Source organism: Silurus aristotelis (genome assembly GCF_946808225.1).
Source record: "Silurus aristotelis genome assembly, chromosome: 5".
In the NCBI taxonomy this organism is placed as follows: domain Eukaryota; kingdom Metazoa; phylum Chordata; class Actinopteri; order Siluriformes; family Siluridae; genus Silurus; species Silurus aristotelis.
This window is the reverse complement of record NC_139578.1, coordinates 22464862-22492333: the sequence shown is the minus strand read 5'-3', so window position 1 is coordinate 22492333 and position 27472 is coordinate 22464862. Positions and strand designations below refer to the sequence as shown.

The 27472-nt window shown below is 38.8% G+C and overlaps 2 protein-coding genes across 3 annotated transcripts in view; both read left to right on the top strand.

Annotated features, from left to right (window-relative positions):
- Nucleotides 1-7127, top strand: part of gigyf1a (GRB10 interacting GYF protein 1a) — a 28358-nt gene extending 21231 nt beyond the window's left edge. For both annotated transcript variants that reach the window (XM_083541438.1, XM_083541437.1), the window contains exons 23-26: nucleotides 340-387; nucleotides 1592-1736; nucleotides 2104-5527; nucleotides 5623-7127. In XM_083541438.1, coding sequence (XP_083397564.1) covers nucleotides 340-387; nucleotides 1592-1736; nucleotides 2104-2171 — 261 coding nt within the window. In that variant the 3' untranslated portion in view covers nucleotides 2172-5527; nucleotides 5623-7127. The remainder of the gene's footprint in view (nucleotides 1-339; nucleotides 388-1591; nucleotides 1737-2103; nucleotides 5528-5622) is intronic.
- A 6657-nt stretch (nucleotides 7128-13784) lies between these two features.
- Nucleotides 13785-26342, top strand: wrap53 (WD repeat containing, antisense to TP53). The gene is made up of 12 exons (XM_083541495.1): nucleotides 13785-13968; nucleotides 14395-14491; nucleotides 17130-17519; nucleotides 18396-18558; nucleotides 18666-18761; nucleotides 19841-19949; nucleotides 21074-21162; nucleotides 23209-23432; nucleotides 23784-23995; nucleotides 24309-24412; nucleotides 24509-24652; nucleotides 25608-26342. The coding sequence occupies exons 3-12, from the start codon at nucleotides 17276-17278 to the stop codon at nucleotides 25810-25812; spliced, it is 1590 nt and encodes a 529-aa protein (XP_083397621.1). The 5' UTR covers nucleotides 13785-13968; nucleotides 14395-14491; nucleotides 17130-17275; the 3' UTR covers nucleotides 25813-26342.
- The last annotated feature ends 1130 nt before the right edge of the window (nucleotides 26343-27472 follow it).

Below are 27472 nucleotides of genomic sequence, written 5' to 3'. Positions count from 1 at the left end.
CAGTTATGTATTATTTAGCAGTATGTTCTTTACAGGGACTAAAATGTCAAATTCGTTATTATAGGCACCTTAAAAAAAAAATAACGTTAAATTATTGAAACATGAACACTTGTGCAATGATACAAACTGCAGTAACTGCAAGAACAGCGTATTGACTCGTGTAGCGTTTTATATGCTCAGGACTAGTACAGTACAGGTAAGCACTAATCTCGGATACTCTTGTATATTTCATCCAAACACATCAAAACTTTTTTTAAGGTGTTGGAAATTTTGGAATTGGTTATGGTTTAAACTGGCTTAGCAGATTTTTGCCTTATATTTTAATCTCTTCATTGCCAGCTCTCTAAGGAGGTGGGTGGACTGACCATGAACAGCTTTCCTCTGCAGGTAAAACATCCAAACACCATTTAACAATTCAATATTATATTCAGTGCTGCACAGAATTTAAACGAACAATATTTGTGGTTGAAGGGCAAATGTTTCTTAAATTTGACAGCACTGCTGTTTTAGTAATGTTGAAAATTTGAACAGGCAAAAATAAATAAATTATCCATTATAATATACATAAACAATGAAGCTAGTAAACATTGCATTCCCAATATAAATGCATGGATTAATATTAATCATGTTCATCTTCTAGTGGTAATGATTGTTCATTTGTGCAATGTATACCAAAAATTAAGCATGTGCAACAAAAAATGTCTTGTAGAGCAAAGATTTTAAATCACCATGTATCTAGTAGGACTCTTACAGTTCCCTCCCAGTTTTATGTTGCGTCCCCAAAACAAGGCCTGTTTTTGAAACACTGGAAGCACCATCACAGTGTTTGTTAAACCTCGCATTGCTTAGTAATATCTTGTAGTGTGATATTGGCACCTAGTTATATATATATATATATATATATATATATATATATATATATATATATATATATATATATATATATATATATATATATATATAATAAAAAAAAGTCAGACCAAAAATAATCCCTTATTTATCTATTTTTAGTATGCTACTTCCAAGCTCCTGTTACAAAATATACAGGTGGGGGGCACTTCCCACCCTGTCACACTCAATGCTTCATTTATTGCCTGTTTGCCAGTAAAAGAGCTGAGTGGTGCAGAAAAGGGGATGATGCTCTGGGGAGAAAAGTGCAATGTGATCCTTTTTTGGGTTCGGGCAATGGTTCTGTAGGAGAAATTGCCAACAAGAGTAAAAAATTCTGTTTGTAAGCTGTATAAACAAAAGAAAAGAAAAATGAAGGCCATTATATAATTTTACTGTTTCTAATTTAAGCGCCCATATGCAGTCTCCTCATCTCAGAGTTTTCTCAAGTGCTGAAAGACATTGCTAATATCAGACACCTCAGCAAAACTTAAATAAACCACCTGCTGCAAAGCACTGCACAAAAAAAGCTGACACACTGACTCTGGGGTAGAGGATGTGCCCCGTTCTCTGGTGAAATATATTTTATTATATTGCAGTCGTTTTATTCAGCTTCATTAAAAAATCATTATCTTTTAAATAAAATGTTGCAGCTTTATTGTTATTTGATTGTGTGATCTTTATATTCTCCCTGTTTGTCCAGGATTCTATGAGAGGTATGAACCCTGCTGCTTTGCAGTCCATGTTCCAGGCAGTGCATTCTGGGAAGGCAGGGATGGGCTACGACCAAGCAGGGAAACTGAAGAAGAAACAGCCCATGATGCTGCACTCTGATCCTAGCATCTTGGGTACAATTGCCTATAATCTCTTTTTATATATTTTTTTACAAAATTGCTTAAAACAACTTCTCACCAGTTTGCTGGTCCTATGGAAGTCCCTATTTATTGGAATGAAATAGTAAAAGATCTAATGAGTTAGTGGAACACTAATAGAAGTGTTCCTGCCAGTGTTCTCGACGGTGTCACCATTTCCGCTCAACACTGTTTACTGTCTAATCCTATGGACCGGCTGTTATTTTAGTATTTGTCAATTACTGTAGTTCGACATTTTCATGAGATGAATTCCAAATATCCTGTGGTTTCCAAGTGTCAATTAATTATTCAATCAATCTCAACCCCCTAGACCTTATTGTGTTCAATATCTGTTTGTGTGCAGGTTACTCATTCCATGGTGCAGGTGATCGGATGAGCCTGAGTGAGATGGAGATGGTGGAGGATTACTGAGTCCACAGCAATAGCTACCTGAGGCCTTTTTCCGCGGGTCCAACTAATCAGACTCCGCAAGTCCAATGTGCACTGCTGGGGGTGGGTGGGTTGGGGTGAAAAGCCAGGATAAATAGAGAGTGGTGTGTGTGTGTGAAGGGGAAACTGCAGCTGAAGTATAAATTGGGGGTTAAGAGTCATTGTACTCTTACACCAGTTACAGCTTCAGAATTCCTCTGTGGTATGCTGGGGGAAGGGGTGATATTTGGGGTAATTAAACTTCTGGCACTTACACAAGAAGCACCTTATTCAAACTATTGCACTTTATGAAGGTGGTATATAGATAGGTTTTTTTTTTTGTTTATTTTTTAAGAAGGTTTTACATGTTATAGGTATGTGGTATGGATTCAGAAATATTCCCACATAATATGTGTGTTTGTGTGTGTGACTAAAACTGGACACGGAGTTGATTAAGATAATGGGGGACCGTCCTGTTTATTCAAACCGTATCAGAAAAAGAAAATTTTCTCTTGGAAGACAAACACTGTTTTTTTTTTTTTTGTTTGTTTGTTTTGGGTTTTTTTTTTTTTGTTAAGTTTGTTTGTTTTTTTTCCTTTATAAAAAAAAGTTTCTATAAAAAGCTATATAAAATAATAAGATTTTTGCTCATGAAACTTGAAGATTTGCACTTATATAAAAAAAAGAGAAAATGACAAAAAATGGGTTAGGATATGTTATGGAGAATAATATTTTTGTGTGTGAGTATGAGTGGGTGTGTGTTTAAAGCATACCAGTCTGCACAATTTTGTTTTGTTTGTTTTTGCGTTGCTTACCAAGATGTATAAAATGACGAGGCCATTTTGTGAATATATTTTTTTTTTTCTTCAAGCGGATTAGAATTTTGTACGTTGTGAATGAATGTGTGTGAGAGAATGTATGTTTCTTTTGTATATTTGCAGCATGTTTGTGTATTTGACTGAGGGGGACAGAGGGCAATGGCACAACCCATCCTTTAGTTTTTGTCATTTCCTCATCCCCAGATGGATACGTAAGCTGTAGATGCAACCAGAAACAAAAAGCTTTAGCTTCTTTTATACTTAGCAGTGCTCTGCATGCAAGTGTTCTTTTTTTTTTTCCCTTTTTTTTCTCTCTCTCTCTCTCTCTCTCTCTCTCTCTCTTCTGTCCACCACCCTTATCAGTGCCTCTAGTAGGCTTATGGGCAAAGTCCTGAGGTTATTTGTGTATGCATGCATGCATTTGAGTGAGTGTGTGTCTGTTATGTGTGCGTGTGTGCAAGAGAGTTTCTGTCCACACATGTGCCTAAGAACTTAAAAGGGCGAGTGGTTGAAGTTCATTGCTGCCATTGAGACATTATTTTTTGGGAGCATGTCTCAGAAAAGACCTCGCTCCCGTGCTTATATACCAAGAGCTTTGTGCGTTGTGCACACCATTCTCTGTAGTTCTTCTAGTGTAGCCTGGGGATAGTCCATTGACAGGATTGTCCACTTTTTTGGGGGAGGGGGGGATGTGGCTCACATTGCCTTGTTGTCCACTCTCTTACTTTTGAGCAAGTGACTGACTGGCTTATATAGATCCCATCAAACTGTGCAAGTGCACAACAATGTGCACACAAATGTTCATCTAATGTTACTTGTTTGTTGTTGACTCTTTGTTATGGCATATATGTATCTCTACTATACACATATATACACAAGTTAAAAGTATTTGGACTACAACGAGCACTTGGGGCTGCTACTTTTTTTATTATTGTTTTTGAAATTATTTTCCTGTAGTTTTTAGTTTCATTGCCACCATGTGAAGTGTGTCGTGTTTTTTTTTGTTTGTTTGTTTGTTTGTTTTTTACAAAAAAATTTGAATGTATTCCAAAAAAAGGTGAAAAAAAAAACAAAACAAAAAAAAAAACAGTGAAGCCGGATTATTTTTTTTATTTTTTATTTTTTTTTTATTCAACACATGGAAGTGTAGTCAGACTGGAATGGAGTGAAAGGTATCTTTTTATAAAAAGCCTATTCAGCAAGAAGATGGCGAATCAAGCCGACTACCACCAGAAGACACTGCCTCTACAATCCTGTTCATATAAACATTATGACTATGATGATAGAAAAAAAAAAAATCTATTCCATACTGGAGTTTTGGTTGTTTACAGAAAAACACTTGGACTTTTGTGGGTGCGTGTTTCCCCTTTTTTGGAGGGTGGGATTACTCAATTCAGAAATATTTTGTGAGGAGGTGTTGTAATCACATGACAGCATGTCCCACCCCCTTGTTGTGAAATGGGTGTGGCATACAGAAAGTCTCCATACTTTTGACTTTGGGGATTGGGTGCTGAGACAAGCAGTTATTATAAAGCTGACCATATTTTGTTTACTGAATTTGTTGAATTTTTGTTTACTTTTTGCCTATTTTTTTTTTTTTTTCTTCAGTGGATTTATATACTTTTTTCATCCAGAGGAAAAGGTGTGTTCCTGGAAAAGAGAAAAAAAAAAAAAAAAAAAAATCAAAAACAGCACAGACCATTTCTTTTCGGTACCTTGAAATGCACGAATGCGATTGTTAATGCTTTAAGAGTTTTCTTCCCCCAAGTATCTAGAACTGGTCTCTAGACTGATTTCGTTTTAGAAAAGTTGAATGGAAAAAAAGAATTACAAAAAATGGACGTCTGCAACGTGCTGGAAAGTACAGAAGAACATGAGAGACATTCATGACCTCAGCTCTGTCCTCGTCATCTGGGGACTGTTATTAGCCTTTCTTTTCCATATGGGCGAAGGGAGTATCAAAGCAGTCGACGTCGTCCTTCTGAAGATAACGAGCGAACGATCACTGCCTCAATGCTCTCACTATGCACTTTTCACACACTCAAAACTGTGAGGAACCTGTGGGGACACATAGAGGAAGACAGGGGGTGCTGTTGAAGCATGGCTGACCGGACACTTCAAATCCAGCTAAAGCCCCTCTAGTGAGAACCTAAACATGGCATGATGTTCCCTCTTTATTAAAAAATGTACATAAGTGATGATTTTTTTTTTTTTTTTTTTAACGGCGCAATTCTTCGGACTGAACATAATCTTGAACATATACCAATGAAATAGGCTAATAAGACATCAGACATTTTGAATGTTGAGGAATATGTTCTACTCCTTGTTCTGCCTTTTTGGAGATTTCCTGTGGATGCACTCAAGATGCAGGAAAGAACATTTTATAAACTGCTTGTTGATGGCTGAGGAACAGAGACAATTCCAGCGTATTCTACAGATTAACTGAGGAGTAGACGAGAATTTGAACAGAGCTTCTGCTCAGCTGTGGATTAACTTCAACATGGAGTCACCTGAAACTGCAGCAGCAGAACTGTCTGTCCGGTAATGTCACTAATTAGAATGCACATTTCCGTCGTGGAAAAGAAATTGTTTTGTTACTTACAATTGTCTCTTTGTCTTTTTTCACTTTATTGCAGACCAGTATACCAGATCTTCTGACAAGGACAGTTCCTTGCCTTCTTTTCTTTTTTCTTCTTCAAATCTCTCTCTCTCTCTCTCTCTCTTTCCCGCCCTCTCTCGGAGTAAGACCACCGATGATACCTGCCCTTAGACGTCACCTCGTTTTCAGAATGGTGTGAAGTGACTGAACTGATATAAATGTGCTGTACCACTCTGGCTTGCTGGCACCATCAGTAGGTGATCATCACCCTCATTGCATGCCTATGCAGAGAGCAGGATACTGGAACTCTGGAACTATGACAGTCACTACCTGTACAGACCCTTATTGCATACATGGCTAACACACACAAATGCAAGTGGAGGTCGGCTAAGCACACATGCAAGCATGGTCATCATGTAGTATCAAACGCAAACTTCACTTCCTTCAGCTGCTGTCTTGATGAAACCGTATTCAAACAAAGACTTCATACTCATGGCCTCTGGCTGCCATGTAGACTGTATATACTGTATACTGTTTTCCTCTTTGAGTGTGGTGTTTTTTTTTTTTTTTTTTTCAAATTTTTTTCCTCCTACCTTTTTAGGACATGCCTTAACTGTACTTTGGAGAGAAAATAAGTTTAACATGTTTAGTTAACTTGATTTTACTCCCATGTTTATTCCTGAACTAAATGAGTCATTAACTTAATCAGAGCTTTGGTTGAGGATTGTGTGTGTGTGTGTGTGTGTGTAAAACTCATCAGCCCTAAAATTAACATGTTTGCATAGAACCTGGCTATTTCTCACTAAATAGTTTGAGGATTATTTATGTTACAGAAGCTGCAGCATGGTAAAAAAATATATAAATATATCAGGCATTGTATTAAAGCTGTATTTTGGACTGATTAGTGGCTTAAGTAGTAGATTATATAGGAATTAACTGAAATTACTGTTTAACTTAGGTGGCCCTTTTTGGTCATTAATGTTTGAGCTGCATTCAGCTTTCAGACAGTGCCAGTGCAATTTAACATGACATGGCATAATGATTCATGTGAAAGAATGGTTCTGGTTTGTGAGAGCAATGAAAATGATTCCTTTTTTATTATTTACCATGCCTGAATGTTCCTGTTCATTAAAGATCCCTCATTATTTCCAAGGACAAATGTAAGTACATGTATGCATGAGGGCTTTGATCATAATTTGACACAAAATCATCCTCCAAACCTCCTCTTGAGTAATGACTGCAGGAATTTCCGGATTTTCTAAAATATTTCCCAACTCCCATAGTCTTGATACAATGGGAGACGATCAGTATTGAGTAGGAATCTCCTTGTTTTAACATCATTTGCATGTAACTTGTAGTGGAGGTGATGCAATGAACCATTTACCTGTTCCCATTGTTAAGTTTGTCCTGTAGCTAAACTTTTAAAATCAGATAACGGTGAAACCTTACTGAAAATAAATGATAACATAGAGATTATAAGTGTGTAAATAGTTTGGGCTTTTTGTTTGAAAATATGAATACTTAATAAATGATTCTCATAAAGGATGATGTTTTGATTTATTTATATATAAAGTATATACAGTGAGGAAAATAAGTATTTGAACACCCTGCTATTTTGCAAGTTCTCCCACTTAGAAATCATGGAGGGGTCTGAAATTGTCATCGTAGGTGCATGTCCACTGTGAGAGACATAATCTAAAAAAAAAAATCCAGAAATCACAATATATTATTTTTAAACTATTTATTTGTATGATACAGCTGCAAATAAGTATTTGAACACCTGAGAAAGTCAATGTTAATATTTGGTACAGTAGCCTTTGTTTGCAATTACAGAGGTCAAACGTTTCCTGTAGTTTTTCACCAGGTTTGCACACACTGCAGGAGGGATTTTGGCCCACTCCTCCACACAGATCTTCTCTAGATCAGTCAGGTTTCTGGCCTGTCGCTGAGAAACACAGAGTTTGAGCTCCCTCCAAAGATTCTCTATTGGGTTTAGGTCTGGAGACTGGCTAGGCCACGCCAGAACCTTGATATGCTTCTTACAGAGCCACTCCTTGGTTATCCTGGCTGTGTGCTTCGTGTCATTGTCCTGTTGGAAGACCCAGCCTTGACCCATCTTCAATGCTCTAACTGAGGGAAGGAGGTTGTTCCCCAAAATCTCGCAATACATGGCCCCGGTCACCCTCTCCTTAATACAGTGCAGTCGCCCTGTCCCATGTGCAGAAAAACACCCCCAAAGCATGATGCTACCACCCTCATGCTTCACAGTAGGCAGGGTTCCCGCAGGGTTTTAAAAAGTCTTAAAAGCATTGAATTTATTAATTTGGAAATAATACCTTAAAAAGTCTTAAATTTTGATGTCTGGGTCTTAAAATTGTGCTGTATGTAACTTCTCTATATTGTAATTTTCCTCAAAAGTTTCATTTGTCAACCACGATTATTTTGATTAAATGACGTAGTATAAAAGTGGCGGAACCAATAATTGAGAACGCAGCGCAGCCCCGGGTCACCCTACAAAATACTGCGAACACGCGATGCCTTCAGTAAAGGAAGATCACGCGCTACGACACCACAGCCATAGACTACAACACAACACAACAACAAGCAAAGGAGAAGCGCGAGAAATCAATGAAAATCTCAGCATTCCACAGGAAAGGTTGACTGACGCACGCAGTTATATTTTTTAAGTTTGTTTTTACGTTAGCTAGCTACCAATTTCATACGTTTTTGAGGCGTTTTGCACCATATGCAAAAAAAGAATTCAGCTAGGTACAATGGGAATGAAGGCATTAGAGTCTCATGCCAACTTGTCCAAGCACATAAACGCTCTCAATGGACAAAAACAAACTCCTTTCATCGCCTGCGTGTTTCAACCAACTAATGTTAGCCAGCTTGCTGCTAGCGCTGCAGACCCTCCAGCTATGGCCGCAACTAGAGTGGAGCTGCGCACAGCTTTTGGGTCCACACCAACAATGAAAGCCGAGATGTTGTGGACTCTTAACACAATCGCTAAACACCAGTCCTACAATGATAACGAGGGTATCTCAGAGCTTTTCAAGTGCATGTTCCCTGACTCCGACATCGCTAACACGTTTACTTGCGGTCCCGACAAAACAGCTTACATAGCCAAGTTTGATTTAGCAATCCACATCAAATAAGAACTGGTGTCCGAAGTCAACAAATCGCCGTTCGTTCTTATGTTTGATGAGAATCTCAACGAGACTACGAAAAACAAAGCTGGATGTGCACGTCCGCTTCTGAAACGAGGGACAGGTTCAGTCCAGATATCTGGGCTCTCAGTTTATGGGACATTCCACTGCACAAGACCTGCTGTCGCATCTCAAAGTAAGGATAATCATTTTTTTTTTTACTATAAAAGCTCATTAATTTATATTGATAGACTCAACTTCTGTGCATATACTCTTCTGTAACTGCAATATTACATGACCAATTAGTTATTTCCCTTAACAATATGTGCTCATCCAGTCCTCTTATTTGAGTAATCAAATGCAACTCTTTTTTTCTCAGGAATGTATGGACAGACTGAACTTCAGGGACTTGGTGTCCATTTCAATGGATGGGCCCAGTGTGAATTGGGTCTGGCTAGGGATGCGTACAGGCTGGCTGAGGAGGCTGAAAGGAAGGCAGGAAGCAAGATGGCTGACCTGATCTCCAGGTCCAACCTCTTGCAGAGAGGCCATAAGGAGAAGTTGACAGAACTGGCTGTCCTTGATAAAGACATTGCTGCCCTGAGCTAAAGAGTTGACTGTGTTTTCTAATTTAATTTTTTTATTGTTGAGTTCTGATTTTTGATGTTTATTGTTCAGGGGTCTCTCAGTTCCCCATATTCCCAGCATGGAATAAGTAGCTAGCTCATGTTAAAAAACAACCTAACATTGTTCGGCAAACTTTCTTGTGGCCTACTGAAATGTTTTTATTTTTCACACTGCTTGGCTTATCTTTTACCCATTCCAAATTTAAAAAATAAATGTTTTATTAAATAAGTTCAAGGATTTTGTTTTTCTTTGCTGGTAGGGACGTGAAATAGGTATTAATTTTTTATATAAATGGTCTTAAAAAGGTCTTAAAAAGACTTGAATTTAACTTGAAGAAATCTGTAGGAACCCTGAGTAGGGATGGTGTTCTTGGGATGTTACTCATCATTCTTCTTCCTCCAAACACGTTTAGTGGAATTATGACCCAAAAGTTCTATTTTGGTCTCATCTGACCACATGACTTTCTCCCATGACTCCTCTGGATCATCCAAATGGTCATTGGCAAACTTGAGACGTGCCTGGACATGTGCTGGTTTAAGCAGGGGAACCTTCCGTGCCATGCATGATTTCAAACCATGACGTCTTAGTATATTACCAACAGTAACCTTGGAAACGTTGGTCCCAGCTCTTTTCAGGTCATTGACCAGCTCCTCCCGTGTAGTTCTGGGCTGATTTCTCACCTTCCTTAGGATCATTGAGACCCCACGAGGTGAGATCTTGCATGGAGCCCCAGTCCGAGGAAGATTGACAGTCATGTTTAGCTTCTTCCATTTTCTAATGATTGCTCCAACAGTGGACCTTTTTTCACCAAGCTGCTTGGCAATTTCCGCGTAGCCCTTTCCAGCCTTGTGGAGGTGTACAATTTTGTCTCTAGTGTCTTTGGACAGCTCTTTGGTCTTGGCCATGTTAGTAGTTGGATTCTTACTGATTGTATGGGGTGGATAGGTGTCTTTATGCAGCTAACGACTTTAAACAGGTGCATCTAATTTAGGATAATAAATGTAGTGGAGGTGGACATTTTAAAGGCAGACTAACAGGTCTTTGAGGGTCAGAATTCTAGCTGATAGACAGGTGTTCAAATACTTATTTGGTCAGATGAGACCAAAATAGAACTTTTGGGTCAGAATTCCACTAAACGTGTTTGGAGGAAGAAGAATGATGAGCACCTTCCCAAGAACACCATCCCTACTGTGAAGCATGGGGGTGGTAGCATCATGCTTTGGGGGTGTTTTTTTGCACATGGGACAGGGCGACTGCACTGTATTAAGGAGAGGGTGACCGGGGCCATGTATTGCGAGATTTTGGGGAACAACCTCCTTCCCTCAGTTAGAGCATTGAAGATGGGTCGAGGCTGGGTCTTCCAACATGACAATGACACGAAGCACACAGCCAGGATAACCAAGGAGTGGCTCTGTAAGAAGCATATCAAGGTTCTGGCGTGGCCTAGCCAGTCTCCAGACCTAAACCCAATAGAGAATCTTTGGAGGGAGCTCAAACTCCGTGTTTCTCAGCGACAGGCCAGAAAACTGCTTGATCTAGAGATCATCTGTGTGGAGGAGTGGGCCAAAATCCCTCCTGCAGTGAAAATAGGAACCTGGTGAAAAACTACAGGAAACGTTTGACCTCTGTAATTGCAAACAAAGGCTACTGTACCAAATATTAACATTGACTTTCTCAGGTGTTCAAATACTTATTTGCAGCTGTATCATACAAATAAATAGTTAAAAAATCATACATTGTGATTTCTGGATTTTTTTTTTTTAGATTATGTCTCTCACAGTGGACATGCACCAACGATGACAATTTCAGACCCCTCAATGATTTCTAAGTGGGAGAACTTGCAAAATAGCAGGGTGTTCAAATACTTATTTTCCTCACTGTATATAGTGTGTGTGTGTGTGTGTGTGTGTGTGTGTGTGTGTGTGTGTGTATATATATATATATATATATATATATATATATATATATATATATATATATATATATATATATATATATATATGAGAGCACTTCTGTTTAGAGATTTCTGTAAACAAACTGGATTTTGTTTGATTTCAGAGCAATTAAATTATATATTAATTATTTACTAATGCAAAAGTTAAAACATTTACAATGTGGTTGTTGTGAATCAGATGACTGTTACGGTCTTATTGGTGGTGCATTATTACTTGCCGATCTGCAACTTTTTTTTTTTTTTTTTTAACTATTATAAAATATATAAATGTATTTAAATTAGATAGATAGATAGATAGATAGATAGATAGATAGATAGATAGATAGATAGATAGATAGATAGATAGATAGATAGATAGATAGATAGATAGATAGATAGATAGATATAATTACATGTAGTATTATCGTGAACTAAGGCTATAAATACTGAGTACCACAAATTAGATAGACTTTACAGCCCACTGAAAGTTCTAGAACACACGTACAAATGGTTCATGTTTAAAGGTCAATGATATGTCTGCAAACATACCTGAATATCCAAGAAATATTGGAGAACTGGATGTTAATAGAGAAACACTGCTGAAAGCAGACAATGCTTACAAAAACAATGGTGCATTAAGCAAAGTCTCAATGATCTGTCGTTTCACCACCCTTGACAGTTAAAGAAGCAGAACATGAAATATGGATGTTTGTTGGATGTGCCAAGCTATTTTGTAGATGAACATAATGTCCTCAGTTTATAAAATAAAATAAGTTGAGCACTAAACTTTTCAGCAGCATGATGATTTCTAGCATTCAAGGAAGCCAAACAGGAAATGGGCCTGCTTATGTCCTTGATTATCTCACCACTGAAGCCATACGATTGAATTTGCAGAAAACAGCAACTCAAAAGCCAAATAATATCTTAACTTAAAGCTTGCGTAATAAACTAGTAGTCTAAAAGCTTGTTTGCACTTTGTCAGACAAAACTGTGAAAAAATTTTTTTATGACTTTTATGATCAACAGTTACAGCTTCTTACTCAACACTCCCATCTGAAGGTATCAAGATGTCAGACCAATTCTTGAGTTTTTTTGCTATACACTAAATACATTGTGGTTCGAGTTCAAAAACAAAATTTGATTGCTCATTTATGTAATATTTACAATGAACATCAGACTATGAAAATGTTTTCTGTGCCTTTACTTGAGGTATGATTGTTGGGATCAGATGGGTTGGTTTAAATATATAATAAACTGCTAATCTGGGCTTTTCACTAAGTCTTTAGTCACCATTTTACACATAACGGTGTGATAAACCCCCAGGCTGAAACACATTGTTCATTGTTAAGAGACTTCAGAAGAGAATGACCCGACTAAATTGAGCTGAGAGGAAGTCTACTGTAACGTAAATAAGCACGCTTTTCAACCATGATGAGCAGAAAAAGAACAAACCTTAAAACACAAAATTGCAGATGAGCAGGCTACAACACAGCAGAAGGCCAAATCGGATTCTACACCTGCCTACCAAGAACAAGATCCTGAGACTCCTGACCCAATGTGGACAGTCAAAGAGTGGGAACAGAGTCATGTGTTTTATAATCTTCAAAACGCTCAATCTTGGGTTGACCGTCTTTTTATTAGTATACTTTTTTCCAAATTGTTTTATTGGTTATGCCTGTTTTCCAAAATGTCTTTTCTCCCATGTTTTAATTGAACTGATGTAATTTATAGAGAAAAGCCCCAGAGATCATATCTGGGAAAGAGTAGACCTTCAGAGCTATGAACTGTATTTAAGTATTTAGTCTACCAGGGAATAGTGGTCAGCGAGAAACCTGTCAGTTCCATGTTCTAGTGTTATTGATCACTTAAAAAAATAGAAGATTTGAATTCTGTGTACCTTATATTATTCTTGTTCATATTTATAGTTGTCTATTAGTCCCGGGTGAAGGTCTACTATCTTTTTTGGGGTTATTTCCATAAGGAACTAGGGTTTATGCTTATCCATTGCCATGCAATGTGACAAAAAATTACAAGAACGTTTGACTTTTTATTCCGTTCTATTTATATATTGTTTTGCAAAAGTATTGGCCTTACTGAAGGGGCTGTATATTTAGATACTTTAGAATACTTTAAATCAGTATTTTGGTTTATTTTGATAAAGAACTTACATAAAAAAAGACAAAAACAAACAGTGGTTGGCAATGAACCAGTTTAGTTAAGTGCATGGGTTTGGTTTTCCTTTTTTGGTATTTGAATTAGTAAATGATGGACTCAAGTTGCATAATAGTGTAGATTTATGAGCTAATTAATTCCGTCAGCTACATGTAATGGATGTTATTTCCTACACTTCCGGTGTAAATAAATGCTGTATCAAGAAAGCGAGTTCACTTCACTGTAGCTGACTTGTTTCCAGTTTATTCCATCTTGTGGACAAACCGGGTAGTGCAGCCCCCCCCCCCCAATAACGCAAATCTCGCGAGATTTGTACCGCACTTTCGGTTCTAATAATGGCGGCGCACTGTGAGTGTAAACACGCGACATGGGGTTGAGATATTATTGGCTCGAGTTGAAGATATATAGACAGAAGCTTTGTGTTTGTGCCTGTAACACAGCTGGTAGGAGGTCAGTAGGAGGAAAGTGACGGATAGCAGGTCGTGACAAAAATTTCGAGCAGGTGACGTTAAATTTGTATTTCTTTTCCTATCATTTTATTTCATTCACAAGTTGTTGTGGAAGAAACAGTTGAATACGTTATAGATGCGGGCGAGAGAATTGCAAGAGCATCTTTCCTTCCTGGTTGTATACATGAGATACATGGAATTCGCGTTTCTTTCCTCAGTTATGGGATTGTAAATAATATTTAGTTCATTACAAATGTACAGAACCCTGAACTCTGGGCAAATAGTTAAACAGTTAGTTGACATTTCCCTGTGATTGTGATAATCTCTGAAAAAAAAAAAAAAAAAAAAAACGTTTGTCCTTCGAAGCTTGAAAGTTGAAACGTGAAGATTGGACTGTCTTTTGTCTCCTTAAATCCTCTGAGATGTAATTAATATTCTTCAAGTTATTCTTCCTGACATCTCTGTGAAACCACTGCCAGATGTGAAACACTGCCTGCTTTAGATCAGCTCTAAAGACCGAGAAGATCAACCTTTTTCCCTGTGGTTCTGCTTTTCTGCTCCTGGATACACAATACTGTGTGTAATTATACGTCTTGAAACTTTCTCTCTTTTTGTAGATTATTTATAAAACAGAAATACGTTCTGTTTCTCCACAAAAAAAGTGTGTATGTGTGTGTGTGTGTGTGTGTATATATATATATAATGGGGTAGAAACCTTGTCCCTAGTGTGTATATGTATGTGTGTGTATATGTGTGTGTGTGTGTGTGTGTGTATATCTTTCTTTTCGGCTTCTCCCGTTAGGGGTCGCCACAGCGGATCCTCCGCACGTTTGATTTGGCACATGTTTTACGCTGGATGCCCTTCCTAACGCAACCCTCCCCAATTTATCCGGGCTTGGGACCGGCACTAAGAGTGGCTGGGGATGGTTCCCTGACCGGGAATCGAACCCGGGTCGCAGCGGTAATATATATATATATATATATATATATATATATATATATATATATATATATATATATATATATATATGGGGTAGAAACCTTGTCCCTAGTGTGTATGTATGTATGTGTGAATATATATATATATATATATATATATATATATATATATATATATATATATATATATATATATATATATATACAGTGAGGAAAATAAGTATTTGAACACCCTGCTATTTTGCAAGTTCTCCCACTTAGAAATCATGGAGGGGTCTGAAATTGTCATCGTAGGTGCATGTCCACTGTGAGAGACATAATCTAAAAAAAAAAAAAAATGCAGAAATCACAATATATGATTTTTAAACTATTTATTTGTATGATACAGCTGCAAATAAGTATTTGAACACCTGAGAAAGTCAATGGTAATATTTGGTACAGCAGCCTTTGTTTGCAATTACAGAGGTCAAACGTTTCCTGTAGTTTTTCACCAGGTTTGCACACACTGCAGGAGGGATTTTGGCCCACTCCTCCACACAGATCTTCTCTAGATCAGTCAGGTTTCTGGCCTGTCGCTGAGAAACACGGAGTTTGAGCTCCCTCTAAAGATTCTCTATTGGGTTTAGGTCTGAAGACTGGCTAGGCCACGCCAGAACCTTGATATGCTACTTACAGAGCCACTCCTTGGTTATCCTGGCTGTGCGCTTCGGGTCATTGTCATGTTGGAAGACCCAGCCTCGACCCATCTTCAATGCTCTAACTGAGGGAAGAAGGTTGTTCCCCAAAATCTCGCAATACATGGCCCCGGTCATCCTCTCCTCAATACAGTGCAGTCGCCCTGTCCCATGTGCAGAAAAACACCCCCAAAGCATGATGCTACCACCCCCATGCTTCACAGTAGGGATGGTGTTCTTTGGATGGTACTCATCAGTCTTCTTCCTTCAAACACGTTTAGTGGAATTATGACCCAAAAGTTCTATTTTGGTCTCATCTGACCACATGACTTTCTCCCATGACTCCTCTGGATCATCCAAATGGTCATTGGCAAACTTAAGACGTGCCTGGACATGTGCTGGTTTAAGCAGGGGATCCTTCCGTGCCATGCATGATTTCAAACCATGACGTCTTAGTGTATTACCAACAGTAACCCCGGAAACGGTGGTCCCAGCTCTTTTCAGGTCATTGACCAGCTCCTCCCGTGTAGTTCTGGGCTGATTTTTTCACCTTCCTTAGGATCATTGAGACCCCACGAGGTGAGATCTTGCATGGAGCCCCAGTCCGAGGGAGATTGACAGTCATGTATAGCTTCTTCCATTTTCTAATGATTGCTCCAACAGTGGACCTTTTTTCACCAAGCTGCTTGGCAATTTCCCCGTAGCCCTTTCCAGCCTTGTGGAGGTGTACAATTTTGTCTCTAGTGTCTTTGGACAGCTCTTTGGTCTTGGCCATGTTAGTAATTGGATTCTTACTGATTGTATGGGGTGGACAGGTGTCTTTATGCAGCTAACGACCTCAAACAGGTGCATCTAATTTAGGGTAATAAATGTAGTGGAGGTGGACATTTTAAAGGCAGACTATCAGGTCTTTTAGGGTCAGAATTCTAGCTGATAGACAGGTGTTCAAATACTTATTTGCAGCTGTATCATACAAATAAATAGTTAAAAAATCATATATTGTGATTTCTGGATATTTTTTTTTTAGATTATGTCTCTCACAGTGGACATGCACCTACGATGACAATTTCAGACCCCTCCATGATTTCTAAGTGGGAGAACTTGCAGAATATCAGGGTGTTCAAATACTTATTTTCCTCACTGTATATATATATATATATATATATATATGGGGTAGCAACCTTGTTCTAACCGTATATACATTCAATTCTTGTATTTCCATACCCTGAGTAGTAGTATTTAATTCAATATTTGTATAGCGCTTTTAACAATGACCATTGTCTCAAAGCAGCTTTACACAGATAATGTGGTGATAAAACCAAATAAAATGTTCCTTATAAGTGTAAGTTTGTCCCTATTTAAGATTAACATTACACATTTTTTTTCTTTTTGACATATTATGTCAGTATTTGAGGTACAGTGTTCATGTGCATTTATACCAACATCAGAATGTGAGCATTTGGGTATTTGTCATATAGATATTCTAGCAGTTTGTAGTATGTTTTCACTTTGCAAATTGTATCGTGGTCAGTTATTGGGTTACACATCTTTAATCTATTTGTGTATAATGTCCTTTGATTACATTCTTTATTTGTCTTCAGGACTCAGTTTTGTGCCATCCCCAGAAACATTACCCTAATGGCCCGATCTTCTATCCGAGTGTGATAGTGACACACAAACCAATCACTTCCTGGAGGTCTTTCCTACACGCACTTCTATACATAGAAACTGCCATAGAGGTGCGAGTATGTCTGAACTTGGGACCTGCAGTGGTGCAGCTAGTTTAGGAGGAACAGGACAGGAGGCAGAAGCTGATGTACCAGTTTATGCTGAGCCTCCTCCAGCCTGCACTGAAGAGACCAATCAGTCTGCTTTCAAACAGCTGCCTCTCAGTGAAGGAATGGAGATAGAGTTTGGTCCCACCAATACATGCATTGAGACACTAACAGGAGTTAGTGAGGGTCGGGATGCTGATGAAATCCAAGATAAAGGTGACATTACTGTGTGTCTCCCTCTTTTTGTCAATTCAGTTATGTTAATTAGTTTGATGTGACTCCAATTAGATTTTTGTGACGTTTGAATATTTTAATTAGCTTCACTTGATGTGTGTAATCACAGAATTGTGTGCATTTAGCAAAATCTATTTAAATGTCTGCTCATGCAGCTTTTTTTTTCTGACTACCTAATGGCATCACTTAGTACAAAAAATATTACTGCTTTATTCAGGGTTTTTTTTTATTTTTATTTATAACCGAAATCATTCTACATGTTTTCTGTTTGTTTGAATTTGTTTGACGAACTTTCAAGCTACATTAGGGGCATCGAGTGCAACCAGTGCAGACGAAAAACAGTACCGACAGACAGACAACACAAGACAATACACATAACACAAGATAGCGCCGACCAGTAAACCCACTGTATACTCTGAATATACAATACTGTGCAAAGAGAACTATAAAAACTATAACCGATCGTATACATAAACAAACACATTGCAGTGCAAAAAACAGCAGTAGCAGCAGTCAAGAGGTGTAAAAAAACAGCATGTAAACAGTATAATATGGTCATGTATAAATAAAAATAAATAAATGATGGTGGAATGGATTGAGATGAGTGATGAGTTCTGTTCGCGTTTTGAAACTGTAACGAAAACAGAACGGACAACATTTACAGACTATAATTAGTTAACTATGTGTGCAATTTCATTTAATTTCCAATAAATAGTCATTTCTTCTCGACATGTGATCCAAGGGATTCTTGTCTACTAAAATATTCTGTAAGCAACATTTCTCTGAACTGCTGTATAGTGTTTGTACGCTTTAAATTCCCTTGCATGTGCACTGCAATGACCTGTAATTGTTCTACAGTGTTCCGTCAATCAGAAGATGCTGAAGCGAGACCTGGAGAATTGATGGAACGAAATGAAGAGTGGCAAGAAAATGAAGAGACAATCACAGTGACTGAGAGTAGAGCAGATGATGGTGGAGACGAGCAGGAAAACACTGAGCCCACTGAGTATCAACATCAGTAGTAAGTACATTTTGTCCTTCATTTGAAACCTAGTGAAATATAGCTTGTGTATAAAAAAAGTCATCATGTAATATTTTTGACCTATGGTTGTTCTTATATGAATTCAGCCTGGGCCTGGATTTCAGTCAGAACCTCCAGATGCTGACAGGCTCTTGGGCAGAATACACACAGACTCCAGAGAACTACCTCAAAGGCTGCAAATGGTGGGCAAAGTGTTAAGATGTACACAGTAACAAGCAGCAGATTTTCACTGTTTCTCTTATTGCGAAGCTTTTATACCCTTGTGCTACATACATATTGCCTTTCACTGGAATTCTGTAATTGGACTGCAGAACCAGCATCACGCCCAATGCGGCACTAGATCATAATAACCATATAACTAAATCACTTAGCTGGTAGAGAGTGTGTTTAATGTAGTGCCCCTGGTACCAGTTAACCATGATCTATACGCTGTGACGCTTTTGGGAAAATCTGCCTAGATGATTTTTTTTTTTATCATGCATAAAAACACTAACAAATGTCTCCCAAACATCATTAGTTCCGTTTCTAAATGTGCATTCCTTTAAATTACACCCTGGTGTATTAATTTTCATTGTTGCCTGTATATCCAGGAGAATAGTTTTCTCTTTTTTTCATGCGTTAGAAATTTAATCAGTCCAGATGAATTCACGCAGGCTGCTCATTTCAAATGTATATATGCAGCCTAAACTAAGAATCAGAACCAAATTTATGCACACGCATATTGCTGAATTTACTGTTGATAACGAGGCGCGTGTATATGCCCCGTCAGTGTGACGTGTAGCCAGCATTGGTTCAATGTTGAGATTAGCAAAACAAATTTGTAGAAGGGAAATTTAATGGTCATCATTCTGCTTTGAAATATTAGTTTGATCCCCAGTCAGCATCAAAATGGGGATTAAACAATGTGTAGCATTGATTATGTGGAGCAATGATTTGGGGTCAAACTATGTTTAGAATTGGTTTCTACATAAGTAATAATTTTGCTTGTGAAGGGACTTATGTGATCGTGAAGATGTTATCTGGTGATTACTGATTACTATTTCAATCAGGTAACAATGTCTTTCAGATTAGCTATCAAGGATTTAGGAGTATGAATGAAAACTAGTGCAGCATAGCCTTAGGATGGTGATGTCATGTTGGCTGATTCACATTTCATTCAAAGTGCCTTGTATATGAACCTAGTCCTAATACACTGTCTCTATCTTTTATCTCTCTTTCTCTTTATTTTATTTTTTTCTTCCATCCTGTCTCTGTCTCTCAGGGCTCCAGATGGTTCCTGTATCCTCTCGAACAGTGCAGATAATGTGCTGCGTGTGTATAATCTCCCGCCTGAGCTCTACAGCAGCAGCTGGGATCTGCTCTCTGAGATGGTCAGCCTCAAAACCATAGCAGCATCTTTTTTTTTTTTATTTTTTATTTTGACACTGTTATTTAGAACCGGAGCCTAATCAGCAATGATGATATGCGTACTGTCATATCAGTTTGGAATTTAATTTGATCAGTAGTCTATCATTGCAGGGTTGAAAAATGCAAAGCAGTGCACATTGGCATCCAGAGCTTTTATACTTACTAAAAAAAAAGTCAGGAATTTGTTCCTGGTATGGGTTTAGTACTCAAAATGTGCAGCATTTTGTTAATACATCTTCAACTCTAGCCTTGTTCCCCACCACTGATTATTAGCACTGCTCACCAGAGCGCTGGCTCTGTGCCCTGTTGTATATTACTGCAGATTTCCTGCAGCATAAATACTTATATTAGAAAGTCACTGTAACATTTACCACACCAAGAACCACTATGTGACAGTCAGCTTGAATATTTCATAATTTAGATATATATTTTATTTATGTAGTGCTTTCATAAGTAGACGTCGCCGCAAGGCAGCTTTACAGAAATCCAGATGTCGATTTGGATCATGAATGAACAAACCAGAGGTGGCCATGGCAGGACCACATAAAGAATAAACCTTCACTGAAATAATAATCAAAAGGAAACCAAGCTTCTAGTGGTGAAATATAAAAACATTTTCAGAACGACAGAAAAATTCTGTTATATGCCACATAATCATCTGGAATTTTATTGTAAGGGAGTAGTCTCGTGTGTCTCTTTTTACTTCTGATACTTGGGTTCAAATAATCCCCACATGTTTTGAGTTTTCAGGCCGGTCTTTCATTATGTGCATGGAACATTGTCATGGGACAAATGCAATATGCATTTATGTGATGTTCTATACACTGCATATAGTGTATCATCTGCCCACCCTGTTGAAAAACGCGTTATTTAAGCAGCCGCAGTAACCTTTCCTTCATGCAGCACATGTCGATGTGAATATCGATTTTCAAACACTCTGAGGTTGTTAACGGAAACGATCTCGGTGGAAAAGCGTATTGACGCAACAGGCCGCTAGTCTGCAGCACCGGTTGATTAAAGAGCGGATAATGTCCTAGAAGTCTTAAAGCCCATAATAATTGATTTTCCTGTGTTTATCTATATCTAGAGTCCTGTGCTGAGAATGAGTGAAGGAGACACCATTTATGACTACTGCTGGTTTCCAAAGATGAGCTCTTTGGATCCAGACACCTGCTTGTGAGTAAATGTCCTCATCTGTCAATTTTGCAGTAGGAAATATTAAGATGCAGATAAAATGAGCTAGGTACACAATCTGGAATTGATCTAGATTAATTTATGCGCCATAATCATTGCCATGGCAGTCTTTTATTGACCGATGTACTTTTCTTTTTTCTTCTCTATTTTTTTCTTTTTTTTTTTTTTTTCTTTTTTCCTGATCAAGAGAAGCAGTGTAGCATCTATCATAGTGAAAGAAACCCCAACCATCAGGATAGAAATGTTTCCTTATAGGAAAAAGGTGAACAAGCAGAAGAACTTTGTATTGATTTGCAGTCACGCTGACAAAAACCGTGTCAGCTTTTCCTTTAAACTGTCGCCCCTCTGCAGCTTTGCATAATTACTTCCCACTCTTCCACTCCCTATAATTGTCTTGTCATTTACACTTTATGGCATGGGGTGGGAAAAAAAAAATCTGGGAACTTTTAACTCTTTTTACAGCTAAAAGGAGAAAGTCTGCAGGTTCAGCACGTTATAAGAGACTGTATATTTTGAGAAACGTGTGTTGTTCATCACGCGAGCGTCAATTTGACATCCTGAGGACTCCTGAGGTCTCCCAGTGGTGTTTCATATTTCATTCACAAAGCAGCCTGGTGTACCATATAATTCCAGATGTCTTATTGCTAGTCCAGAATTCATGACTCTTATCTGCCTGTCTGCCAAATCATGTGTCCCTCAGCTGCCCTGATTTTATATTTTTTTGTAGATGCTCTTTGAAATTCAATGCCTCACTAGAGAGATTGAGGGAAAAAAAAAAAAGAGAAACTTTTCATCACTAATCTAACCTCTGCTTGCATCATTGGACATGTGTGGCAGGCCACAGTGCTGCTGGAGGTGATTATGAAAAATCTAAGTGGTCTCTTATCTTCCCTCTTCAGCCATTTCCATCACCCTTGGTCTCATACAGCATCTCCCTTTTTATTGAGCATCGTTATTGTGCACGAATAAGTGTCCCAACAGCCTCATTATTTTTTTTGAATGCAGACTGGCCGACATCAATGCAGGCCAGCTGTCTCCAAGGAGATTCCTGTTGTCACAGGCGCTGGCTGTAATGCTGCTGAAGGGGGGCTTGTTAGCTGCATACATCCCCCCCCCCCGTCCCCCATCCCCCGTCCCCCCCACCACGCTCTCACATACTTACTCAATTGTCTGATCAAACACACTGCATGAATATAGTCACCCTGTGGCAACAAAAAACTAGGGGTGATGAGGTCAAGGATGAGATCGCAGGCAGAATGAAGATGTAACGATGAAGAGGAGAGCAGGAGGAAGACGCACTCAAAGGAGAAGACCAGTAGAGATCAAACCTGAGCGCTGAGCTTCTCAAAACAATGCTCTGCCTCTAAAGTTTGTTCAGGCTGCCAGCGGGAATGAGAGAAAGGAAAACCATGGAAACATTTAGCCGTGATTGTGAGTGCTGATCTCATGCACACATGCTGGGGAAGCTGCTGAAACATTCGGAGAATTGTAATCTAAAGTGGGATTTGCCATTAACACAGGCCTCTAGCATTGACTGCGTCTTCCCGGGAATCACCACAGATTTCTTTTTGTTTCTTCTTCCATCTCGGCTCCCGAAGTATGATCTCTCCCTCATATTCAGAAGGCAAAGAATGTAAGCCTCCCTTAGAGACGATCAAGCGGATCTGCTTTGTTTTGCTTTCTGGGAAGCGGTCCAGCCAAAACTGCAAAAGTGCACAGCCATAATTGTTTCTTTTCCCCAAGCAGGAACAAACGGCATGATGAGAGAAGAGAATACAGTTTCTCGCATGGACGGCTGTGTAATTACGCTATAGTGAAATGTGCTGTATTTAAACCTTCTGCATTTCTGACTATTTAGGTTTCTGCTTCTTAAGCAAATGGAACAACGTGGGGTGAAATAGAACAAAATGGACTTAATTGCCTGCACAGCTGTGAATTTTTCCTTTAACTAATAGGCTTATGATAGCAGCTCACTAATTGTTCCTCGTAAGATTTCTGAAGTTATCCCGCCTCTTTGTCCTCTTCCAGCATCGCAAGCAGTAGCCGTGACAACCCAGTCCACATATGGGATGCTTTCAATGGTAACCTCCGTGCAACCTTTCGACCCTACAACCACCTGGATGAACTCACTGCGGCCCATTCGCTGTGTTTCTCTCCGGATGGCTCACAGCTCTACTGCGGATTTGATAAGACAGTCAGGGTGTTCTACACAGACCGCCCTGGCCGGAATTGTGAGCAGAGGCCTACTGTTGGTGAGAGATCATGCTACTCTTCAAAGTGCCTTCACTCCCTTCTGTGTATGAAGTGCATAAGAAAATGACCTGCTGTGCCGGAGATGGAATGAAATGATCTGTTTGTAATTATTTTGCTCTGGAGCCAAATTAGGATTCTGGTCTACAAAAGTTAAACTAATAATTTAGCAGGCAGGGGTTGATGTGCTTGTTATGGGCTTTAAAAGAGGAACATGATCGCAATGAAAAGCAGTGTTATAAAGTTTTTTTTATGCTGTAATGATTATATTTCTCCATTCTCTCTCTCTCTCTCTCCCTCTCTCTCTCCCTCTCTCTCTGTTGTGCCTGTCTGTATATTTTTCTCTGTCTTAGTGAAGAAACAGGGACAGACTGGTATAATCTCCTGCATAGCATTTAATCCGTCTCAGCCAGTGTACGCTTGTGGTTCATATTCACGGACAGTGGGCCTGTACTCATGTGAGGACGGATCAATGTTGTCTCTTTTGCCCCAACGTCACCATGGTGGAGTCACACACATGCTCTTCTCACCGGATGGCAACCACCTGTACACGGGTGCCCGCAAGGTGGGTGTGGGAGTCGGGGTAGATGAGCCTAATGATGGATGATGGTGTTTAGTGCTCGTGTGCACGCAGAGAAATTGGAGCGCTAATATACACAAGAGTCCACACACACGAGGTGCCATAAATAAGTCGTTTTTGCTGATCAAGTACAAATATTTAGTGTCTAATGTATTGGCAATGTAGATTATGGAATAATGATGTATACTGATATCATAAAATGACATCTCACTGTACACTGAACTACTGAATCAATTCTGATTGCATTTGAACTGTATTTGAATATAAAAGCCTAAAACCGAACTGTGTGTGTTCGCAGGATCAAGAGATCCTGTGTTGGGATCTCAGAGATCCTGGTCAGGTTCTGTTCTCAGTAACCAGAAATGTCAACACTAACCAGCGCATTTACTTCGACCTAGATCCGTAAGTTACAGCACTGAATGGGAAAAACATCCATGCATGTGCCTTAGATATCCTATTAGCTGCTGTTGTATCTTAAATCTTGCGTGTTTGGTGCAGGTCTGGCCGGTACCTTGTGAGTGGAGACACAGGGGGAGCGATGTCAGTATGGGACACGCTCACAGCAAATCCTGATGGTAATGAAGAAGTGCTCCTGCCTGCGCTCCAGTTTCAGGCTCACGCAGACTGCACTAATGGCATCAGGTATCACCAGAATCGCACTTCTCAAGCTATACTTAATCATGTAGAAAAATTCTGTAGAATCCCAAAGGCTTTGTTTTCTTTCGTTGGAATCTAAAAGCATTCTGTTCAGATGGTTCAGACGCGGCGTTTTTGACTGTTATTGCACACGATTTCAGCAGGACAGGAAATGAGTCCACTAGTACAGCGGTCCCCAATCTTTTTTCGCCACGGACCAGTTTAATGTCAGACAATATTTTCACGGACCGGCCATTAAGGTGTGGCAGATAAATACAACAAAATAAAATGACACGACCGGCATAAAAACTGGTATTTTCCAAATATAATAATAAACGTGAATCCACGGTGGTGTTTTTTGTTCATTTTGTTCGCTTGGGGGTTTGAATTTAGCGGTAAGGTATTGTGTGTTAGCGGCCGGAGCAGCCCCTTTAAGAAGGTAGCGGATGGAGGTAAGACATGTGACCGAGACATCATCACATGCATCAAGAGTGAGTCATAGACAGATGTGGCAGAAAGAATCCAGTAATTTTCCAAAATAAAACATCGTTCAGATTCAGAAAAAAAACCCCAGAAGTAATGTAAGTTATGTATTCATTTTATGCGGCCTGGTACCAATTGACCCGGGGGTTGGGGACCACTGTACTAGTGTATGTGTTGGTGGTAAATTCAGGTTGTTTGCAGAAATATTGCAGAAATTTATAGAAAATGGTAACATTTAAGTACAAGAGGTCAGAGGTTATCAACAAGCATAGTTAGCTCTTTATCCCGATTCGTTGGGTTTTTGTGTTTATATAATAACTATTTATTTTCTGACTATTTGACTGACAACTACCATATAGACCAAATGCATAGAACTTTAACAAATATTAACAAGAGACACGTTTGTTCAAACTTTAGAAATCTGCACCACTGAAACCCTTAGGGTGTATAAACCTTCGTTTTGTGTTTCTCCCCACAGTCTCCATCCTTTTATGCCATTAGTGGCGTCCTGCAGCGGTCAGCGTCAGTTTCCATGGCCTGGAGACAGCGATGACTCAGACGTTGAGGAGAGCAGGATGATGACATCCAGCGACATCAGAGAGGACAATGGACTCGTGCTGTGGTGGGCGGGACCACCGGGTTCAACCAATGAACAGGTGGCGGAAGAAGAAAGAATGCCTTAAGAACTCATCATCTGTAACTGTTAGATTTTTTGCAAAACGGACCGAGTTTTTCAAACCAACTGATCGCAGTAATGACTGTGAAAGGAATTATGTTGCCCCATGAGCTCTTTCAGAGACAACTTGCAAACAATGAGCTAAAGACTTTATTGATCAGTGAAGAACTTGTAATGTGTTTCGAGTGAGGTCTTTCACAGATTTTGATGAGATTTAAAAGCTCATTTAGAAATTAAAGTGAAGGCCTGTCCCAGAAAGTGATTTTTTTTTTAATCCATTAGTGAATTAGTTCAGTTAATATGGCCAAGGTCTTTTTTTTTGTTTTTTTATTTTATAAGGAAGTTGGATTCTCTTTAGTGTTACACTGATCTCTCAGTAACCGTTTTACTTCCTGTTTTTTTTACTTGCACTATTTGCTGGTTTGTTTACAGCAACTATGATAAAAGCTTTTCTCTTCTTATGAGAAATTGAAAAAGCCATTTTCTTGAACACAAAGTTTTATAAACAGTCATGTCGGAGATAAGAATGGAAGCAAACACTGAATCATTGCTGAGTTCCTTCTCCACCACTAATCTAATTCTACTGCTCCGGTGGGACACTGCTACCTTTTATTACATCTTCTGTGCTGCTGTGAACATCTGTAAGTCAGCGATAACCTGTATGTAAGACCCAGCTTTTGCGAGATTCTTTTCTCTACACCCCAATGAGTCTGGATATACACACGGATTTGTGTGTATTGTCACTGTACACATCACTGTCTTCTGTAGGATACACACTGCTTTTTTAAGTAGTGGATCTGAATCTCATCAACTTGTGCATAAACTGTTTACAGCTGGCTATTTGTACTTAGTAATTAACATTTACAAAATTCTGTCATTTCAAGCGTCTGATCATTGATCAAGGTGCAGCTTGACAGTTTTTTTTTTTTTTTTTTCTTCTACATGCTGCGAGACCTACAATATTGATGTCAGGTTCAAAGCTACTTTTGAAAAAGCCAGCTGAAGCACAACATTGTAAGGCAATTAATCTTCACAAATCTGAGGTTTGTGTAAATTTTAAATGAGAAGCGAAAGCACTGTGGCAACTCATCTTGGCGGTGAGGGATGATTGTACAAACCAACACTGTGAAATGTCTTTCCTATTTTTGAAATGCAATCCTGAACATACTGGTGATGCTGGCTCTGCTTCTCTGAGGTTAAAGGATTTAAATTATACTCATATACAGCAATGCTGGTGTTTCCCCTGAAAAATTGTTGCTATCATTCATGCAGAGCAAACATGTTTTAGCTCTTCACTACGAGAATGCAACTTGCTAAGTGAGTTATTTCAGTCCAGACTTTTCAAGTTGCAATGCACAGAGACTTATGAGTAAGAAAACGCCCAACGCATTGCATTGCATTTTATTTATTTATATATATATATATATATCACACACACACACAGTGGTGTGAAAGTGTTTTCCTGATTTCTTATTTTTTGCATGTTTGTCACACTTTAATGTTTCAGATCATCAAACTAATTTAAATATTAGTAAAAAGATAAGATGGCACAACATGCAGTTTTTAAATGAAGGTTTTTATTATTGAGGGAAAACAAAATCCAAAACTACATGGCCCTGTGTGCAAGCGTTTGCCCCCAAACCTAATAACTGGCTGGGCCGCCTTTA

Coding starts and splice junctions, on each gene's coding strand:
- wrap53 (XM_083541495.1), top strand. CDS start 17,276: ATGTCTGAACTTGGGACCTGCAGTGGTGCAGCTAGTTTAGGAGGAACA. Junction 23,433..23,783: donor TGAGCAGAGGCCTACTGTTG/GTGAGAGATCAT, acceptor TCTCTGTCTTAG/TGAAGAAACAGGGACAGACT. Junction 24,653..25,607: donor GACTGCACTAATGGCATCAG/GTATCACCAGAA, acceptor TTCTCCCCACAG/TCTCCATCCTTTTATGCCAT.